Source organism: Austrofundulus limnaeus, unplaced genomic scaffold (assembly GCF_001266775.1).
Source record: "Austrofundulus limnaeus strain Quisiro unplaced genomic scaffold, Austrofundulus_limnaeus-1.0 Scaffold46, whole genome shotgun sequence".
Taxonomy (NCBI): Eukaryota; Metazoa; Chordata; class Actinopteri; order Cyprinodontiformes; family Rivulidae; genus Austrofundulus; species Austrofundulus limnaeus.
In genome coordinates, this window is record NW_013952448.1 from 2,203,519 (window position 1) to 2,211,685 (window position 8,167).

The 8,167-nt window shown below is 37.8% G+C and overlaps 1 protein-coding gene across 3 annotated transcripts in view; it reads right to left on the reverse strand.

Moving 5' to 3' along the window:
* Window positions 1-8,167, reverse strand: part of grm5b (glutamate receptor, metabotropic 5b) — an 89,564-nt gene that overhangs the window by 11,730 nt on the left and 69,667 nt on the right. For all 3 annotated transcript variants that reach the window (XM_014007995.1, XM_014007994.1, XM_014007996.1), the window contains exons 7-11: window positions 5,728-5,963; window positions 4,982-5,103; window positions 3,405-3,529; window positions 3,111-3,279; window positions 1,525-1,651 (exon numbers count right to left, since the gene is read on the reverse strand). In XM_014007995.1, coding sequence (XP_013863449.1) covers window positions 1,525-1,651; window positions 3,111-3,279; window positions 3,405-3,529; window positions 4,982-5,103; window positions 5,728-5,963 — 779 coding nt within the window. The remainder of the gene's footprint in view (window positions 1-1,524; window positions 1,652-3,110; window positions 3,280-3,404; window positions 3,530-4,981; window positions 5,104-5,727; window positions 5,964-8,167) is intronic.

Genomic DNA, 8,167 nt, shown 5'->3' on the forward strand with positions numbered 1-8,167 from the left:
ATAAATAACTGCCTCAGAAATAAATTCCTACATCTACATTTGTTTTTCCCTCTTCAGAATAAATTTAGAACAAGAAATGGATAATGGTCTCTTCAATATTTGATCACAGACACTTTTATGTGACAAAAATTGCAGTGATTCCAAGACTGGGTGTAGGGAGGGGAGGGACCACCTACACATAAAGATGTAAGGTGGGAGGAAACTCAAGACACTTCCTGACAATTTAATTTTAAACAGTCATGTCTACATACTGTAACTCCTAATGGTTGGCGCCAAATCCTAGCTCAGTGTTTGTCCTTGTGGGCTTTCCCAAAGCGGTAAAAGAAAGATTGTGGCTACGTAAGCAATTAAATTTTTAATTGGTTCATAGAACAAAGAGCAAACTGTGTGCTGCAGTGTTTGACTTTAAGCTAAACTTGAGAAATAAAGGACAAAAAAGCATCCAGTGGGTTTGTTCATGTAATATTTTGAGGCAAACTCCATAAAATATCCCCTGACTCAAACTTTATTGATCATTGGAGAGGCTCAAATCCCACTGCTAATCCTTCTATATTTCCTCTCCTTTCACTCTTCCCAGCTTCTACTCATTTCAGAGCTTCCATTCATGTCCAGCCCTCATTTTTACCCCAGATGCATGGCTCGGAGTTACTTTTCTCTTTTATTCTTTTTCTGTTTTTTGCTCTACTGCTGTCTGTAAAGCCGTCCTCCACTTTTTTATTGTTTCACACGTACTTGACCTTATTCCCTGCCAGTTGATCTTTGCTCTACCTTGTCTCTCCTTCCTGCCTCTGCATTTTTTTTCTATTCTTTCTATTATTCTGTCAGGCTTTTAGTTTTCTTTCTTTTGGCTTGAGATAGCGAAATCAAAAGGTCTGCTGATGTAACTGGGTGACCAAGTGTATTTGTTTGATTATGACTGTTCCTTACAGCCCTGCTGGAAGATGCACAAAATTAATTCCACGCAAGAGCGTTCTCACTTCGAAACTCCCACCTGCAGCGCAATAGATGATCAATTCCAATTCAATTGTTCCATTTTTTGGTTAATGGTTTAGCATTGTCACACTGATTAGCTTTAGTTCAAGGATGCTCCTTTCTATGTCAGTGAAACTTCATTTGAATTTGCAGCGGGGCTTGATTCATGTTTTAATCATTGAGCTTGGTGAGGCGCTCGCAAGCAGAATAATGAGCAGCTGAGAGAACAACAAGACAATATCCTGGAACTTCTGGTATCACGGAGGTGAAATAAGTTTCAACTGCAACTGTAATGGTTGCAAATTGAAAATTGAAAGCTTCTCTTAATGCAGAATAATTAAACCACTCGTGACCGTGTAGGCTACAAATTAAAAGAATGAGAAAAGAAACAGAAGGGAACAAAAGGGACCAAGTAAAACGCAGGAATCATCCCACCCGCCCACCTTTTTTTAGTTTAACCAGTGCTGCTAACATGCTATAACAGCATTGCTATTCCCACATGCAATTCATACACATTGTGCATATTAAAAATGTAAAGACATATAAACAGACCTGTGAGCTCATCATTAGGCCAGGAGCCCAGCTCACAGGCGCGGCAGGTGTATTCATCAAACACAAACTCGTTCTCTTTGCAGGGAGTGCACGTCCAGCAGCAGCTCACCTCTCCCTTACGAATTACCTGAAAGAGATCAAATAAGCACTTGATTTGAGCGCAGAGGTCTGTTTTAGATTCCTGAACTAAGTTAAGTCTCTTTGAATTTGCTGACATGGCAGATCTTATGCACCAGCCGATATATTCGCACAAAGCTTCAGCTTTAGTCAAGTCAAGATCTGATCGTTTTGAATTTTGGACAGGAAATGAGGCACGGTGAAGTTAAAAGCAATAGAACACGGCTGCAAACAAGTCCCTGACATGACAAAAGCTCACAGGATAAAAGCTCACACCCTTAATGAAAAAAATACAAAACCTCACAAATTATACACAATTTATTAGCCACACATTAAAAGCAGTAAAAGCACAAAATATATCACACATCAGAGCTATTCAACTAAATTGCTCCGGGGGCCACAGTTACTGCAGGCCAACAGCTGAGGGGCCGAACATTCAACAAGTCATTATGTAATTAAAACAAATATTACAAAGATCTGTTATCTTTGAAATAGTTTATTTTGCTGCATTTAATTATGAATACAACATACAGAACCCTATGTAATAAATGTATTGATAATAAAACAAAAATAACACATTATGCCTCTCATTTACCCCTAATAGTATTTTGACATCTCTGACTTGCCAAATACGTATTTAAACCAATTTTAATTTCACTCCTAGTTTTATTTTTAACTGCTTGTAGTTTTAACTGTCTTGGTGTTCATAGAAATGGTTTTTACCAGCTTGTAGCCAAGATTCTGACATTTCTGTAGATACCAAGCATGCCTATGTCTAACTAAAAGAACATAAAGAATTTAAAGTAGAAAACCAGGGGTTTGTTTTTAAGAGATGAATGAACCAATTGGCAGGCCAAACTTTGGTCACTCACGGGCCGGATGTGGCCCCTGGGCCGCCAGATGAATAGCCCTGTCATACATCATACATATATCACATTACAAATGTAACCATATTGTATGAGATTTAAAACACTCATCAACATAGGAACTGTTTAACCCTGCTTAAGCAAATACAATTTTAGTACAAAATAAGATGTGTAAAGTTATAAGGTGAGAACAACTCAAAATAAGGTATGTGGGAACAAACATCAAACCTTTGGTGTTTAAAAAAATGTGAGCTCTTTTCATTAGGGCTGTGAGTTTTTGTCGTGTGAGCTTTAGTCCGTACACTGACTGGAAACTAATGGCTAAAACAAATTAGGATTCAGAGCATATTACAGGCACATTTAATACAGTAGATATCAAAACAATAAAATCATTTTTCACTCAGTGTTATTTGGTCTATGTTCTTTTTTAATCAATTTCACAACATAAAATATAAAAATGATGCACACTAAATACTCCAAATGGTTGCTTTTAATATAGCTGATGGCATTGTTGTATTGTAAAGTCTCTAAAACAAACATTTTAAATATTTTATTTATTGTTACATATTAATTTTCATCAAAAGATTAAATCTGTCAGCTTACCTTAATCTGTCCTTTGTCACAGGGTTCACTGCAGACTGATTTGATAATGACATCTTTGCTGGACCAGATCTCATCATCATCTATCTTCAAACCACTGTTGTCCCAACTCCCAACATTAATGTAGTCGTAGTAGTCCTTCCCCATCTTTTTGAAGTTCATTATTTCATACCTGTTAATTAAAAGTACGTAGATACACACTAACAGGTAGTTCTTCTGTAAACCAGCAGGTCAAACAACAAGAACAAAAGAAAAAAAAAATCACGCTTGCTCTCACTGACTGGTTTCAGATCCTACCTGCCAGGTGAGTCGCCGTTTTCATCGAACAAGATGCCCTCACCCGATACGCCGGTGAAGTTAGTTTTCATCAGAAAGTCCAGCAGTGTAGCACCATCTATTGGTCGCATGGCATCACAAAGACCCTTAAAATACATGATAATAGTGTAAACAATCGCCTACAAAACATCTTACGAACGTACTTGTTTTTTGAGGAATCAGATAGGCGTGTCCTGATATCAGCTTTTTCTCAAACTGTGTACAAGAGTACTTTAGTTTGGGTAAGTGTTTTTAGGTTTGTATGTCTTTTGCTTTTTTTCCCCATTAGTTTTCCCAACAATTTCTCTCTTTTTTTTCTGTTGAGATTTCTGACAAATTTGAAAATAAGAACTCGGGTGATTATTTTAGGATGGTTTTGACATTTGATATTCAGTTTCTACATCAGCCGTAAAAATGAAATAATTTTCTCACTTGATTCATTGTTTCATAAAAACAGCACTTTTTTTTGCTGTCTTAACTTCTATAAATGATTCATCTAAGCTGTTGTGTGTGGGGGTCATTTGTGTAAATTTGTGTGCAGTTATTTTTTATCCAATATAAACCTGTTCAGACCTCATATTTACAGTGTAAAATTACACACACTGTCATTATGATGGAGGGAAACGTGCATCTGAAATAATTAAAGCGGGGAGGGGCAGGGCACTCTAAACCTCTCTGCAGAAATAAAATTACTGTAGTTGTCTCCAGAGCAGAATAAAGAAGTGTAAAACTAATTACACAAAGTAATTTATTCACTGACAGATAGCAAAGGGGTTTTTCATGGTGAAAATTTGCTAAATGAAGAACAGAGAACTAAACACAAAATTCCAATCAGTAAAATTACAGTCAAAAGACGGCAATCTAGTGATGAACAATTACCGTTTCTAAGCCACTTCTTAGGAGGAAAAAGAATTAGACTAAACGTTTGTGGTGGACTAAGACAGAATCTCATTTTTTTATATAATGAATGGCTTAAGAATGGTCTTCAGTGATAAGGTGTTTGAGATTAATGGCAGCAATTTTAATCCTGTGTATGAAGATGAACGGGAAAGATAAAACACACACTGAAAAGTGGTAATAAAACTAACAAAGCCAGAGGTTATCCAGCCTTCTCTGATACAATGTTCAAAATTTGTCAAACACATGCTTCACAGTCTGAGAAATACTTACATTTTTTTGCTTTAAGACCTTTAAACGCGTGTAATGTTACAAAAAGTCAAAAACGGGTCACATGAAAACGAACCCTAATGCTACAGAGCAGGGTTGTCCAAACACCATTTCACCTCACCTGTTCAAGATCAGGTTAATTAGCCTGTGTAGCACACCGGAGACTTTCACAGAGCCTGAACATGTGAGGAGGGTTAAAGTTCGTGGCCTGTTCATATGACTCTGATCCAGGAACCTAGTTGGTGCCAAATTGGCACTCGTGTGAGAAAACCACTGCATGCTGGAACACGCTGCTCTAACCACCGACCCTGTTATCACCCAGCTGATTCTGAAATGTCATCTTTTCCTTTCATGTGTCTCTTCGCTTCGCTCCATATGCTTTCTGGACATACCTGATATCCTGGGCAGAGTGAACGCTGCATGTTATGCAGACCATATGCCATGGAGTAGATGGCATTAATGACAAATCCCATCTTGGTGTCTTGCGCGTACTGCTGCCGAAGGGACTCCCGTTCTGTAGAGGCAGAGAAGTGAAAACTAGACTGACATGTACAGGTGGGTAGAAAAGGATTTGCACATCGGAAATAAAAAAAATGACAATGTTCTTCTTTATTCCTGACATCAAAGGCTACTTTTTTCTCCTCTTTCTCATCAGTTACTCTCCACTTCTGCATCTCATTTCTTTCTGTCTCTGTCTATGTCCTGTTCCTTTGTATTTCACGTCCTTTTTCAATAGAATAAATATGAAATGACTCTCTTTGATGCCACACTGTTTAGCCTATGAATGGAGTGAACGACACAGTGACAAGAGGAAAAGGGGGACTGAATGAAATATGAAAATCAAGGGAGCGTTCACGCTTAAGTTGAACCAGAAAGCTGTGCGAACCCACATGGTCTGTTGGTGAGTATTCAGCCTGTCTGTTGGTACAATATTTACAATATTAGTTGTTATTATGAGAGCTAGTCAATGAAAATGTCGATTGGTATTGTTCCCTTTTATGCTGAAGCAATGATGACTCTATTTTCCACATCCCAGTGATGTACAGCAGAGGTACAGTTTTCACTTCCTATACCGATAAAACCCAAAGCACTATAAAAACAGCTGCAACAGAAACCACCTAATGTAGCCAGTACTTACTGCCACAAGTGCGGTTGTACTTGTTGTTTTCTTGTGGGTGACCTTTCAATCGGCAGTGAAAACGATGCTGCCAGAACTCCGGAAACCAAGGGTTCCTGTGGTTGTTCTCTGGGCGAAGTTTAAGGTAGTAATCATCGAACCACTTCACATCAGCTGACTGGAGCTTGATGGTAATACCCCCAGCTGCTTCCCTGACGTAACCATCTGTCACGTCATACCTGTCTGCCCAGCCATCACTGCACACATGTAAACAGACAATCAGAAACATTTAGACAAATCCTAGGGTCCAAATGAATCAATATACACCCCCAAGAGGGAAAATAACAGCTCCACTTTTTCCCCACAAAAACAAAAATTTACATTGTTTTTCGTTAAATCTGTAGTGGAGCAGTTTTGTCAGACAAACACACTGATTATGCTGCCTCTGCCTTTTGAATACCAGTCAATAATAATAGTTTTGACAGGAAACAAGTCTTGTGAAAAGTACCTCAAAGTGATACTTGAGTGAAAATACAAGTATCTTACCTTAAAATTACTTTGGTAAAAGTCACCTTTAAGGATATTACTTGAGTAAAATTCTAAATTTCTGATATAAAATGAACTTAATCAAGTTCAATTTTATTTGCAATTTGCAGAGAAACTACATTGGAAAATTTATTTACTTTTAATACTTAAGAATTAAAAGTAAAAGTACTGAGTAAACCTGAGCTGTTTAAATTTCCAAAATGAGTATAATCAGGAGATGATCTCCCAAAAAATATTTTTCTAAAGGCCATAATGACTGTAATTCTATACTAGAACTGCAAGGCAGTTGTAATAGGAGTCCAAGCCTGTTTATACACGTTGACCCTGGCATATTTAGTCCACAGCCTCCTGTAGGCCTGTGTACCACTGACGTTATAGCATGATGAGAAATATTTATAAGGTTTATTTGAGGCATTGCAGACAAATCTTTGTTTCAGAATGGTATATATTTATATTTCTCATCCAGCCATGTTTAATTTCCTCTGTCCGGGAGGCACTATTTATAGGATAGGCTCTTTTTTATTGCATAAAAATGTAAAAAGTAGGCGTTACAAGTCAGGTGAAAAAATAATTGATCCAGTGAAGCATGGGTAACCAAAATAACTACAGTAAAGTAACTAAGTATTTGTACTTTGTTAATTTACACCTCTTTAGGAAACTGACAAAAATATTATGAATAGAGTATTTTAAAAATTGATCTGACTTATTGCAGTGCAGCTTAAACTGTGATTATTTGATTTATTGAAAACCTTAAATGTTCTGTATACAAAAAGAAACAATTGTTCTGTACGTATTTGGTGTTTCATTGCTACTTTTGTCAACTTAAATATTATAGTGAACTGTGAGACCACAGCTCATTGTTGGATTGTAAGCAGAAGATCCTGGAGCAATGCAACGTATCTACACTGCAAGCAATTAACACTGCACAAAAGGAAGTCAAACTCACAATCCAGGTAAAACCTGCCATCTTTCTCTGTTGTTTGCTTCCAGATAGAGAACATGTTGCAGTAAACAAACATAACCTCCTAGTTGCTGTTCCAGTCTGATACAGACACTGTGTCTGTGTCTATATCAGCACCAGCTCTCAGTGTGATCTGAGCTGTAAAAAATGGAACAGGTGCAGTAGCTAATTTTGTCATCCTATCTTGTCATAACAAGTACACGAGAACATAAAAAACTCCCTAATTGCAGGCCTTAAATGCAGCTGCTAACTTCCAGCTCCTGACTCTTAGCAGCTCCTGTCTCTACATTTCGTCCCCCAATTTCAACAAACCAACTCTGTTCTTATTGGACAGTCTCTGAAAAATGCTGCTCAGGAGATTTCAACTCAGGCTCTGCAGGCAACATAAACAAGGTTTCAAAAAGGAATGTTTTTACTAATATACAAGATTATTTTCAAAATTGGATGGGTGAATTTATTTTTTGTTCCTCACTGACTGCACCTGAGCACCAAGCCTCAGGATACAGGACGTTCTTCTGTTTTGCTCTGTTAGCACAGAACACAGTCTGCCTTTAAGCTTGTGATCTGCTTTACTCCATTCTCCTGAGATCAGACAACAGTCCCGAGATGTAAGAGTAAAGGAATACCCACAACATCTCTTGCATCTTTTTTTCTGGGTCAGTAATGCTCCTTGTAGACAATATTTGGTCCAACTACAAACCTGATTGTTGGAAGGCAGTTATGGTCTGAGGTTTTGCTGAATTTAATTCTAATATTTCCTTCACTCCAGTATATTTCTGTGTTGACTGATTACTATTAATGTTTGATTCAGGAAAAATAAAGCAATACAAAATAAAAAACAGATAAATAAAACTGCTGCTATATCTGCATCTATTATCCTATTTCAGTGTTTCCCCTACCATTATACAGGCGGGGCAGCCCCCCCTCCCCCGCCGCCAACGAGACGGCCCGCCC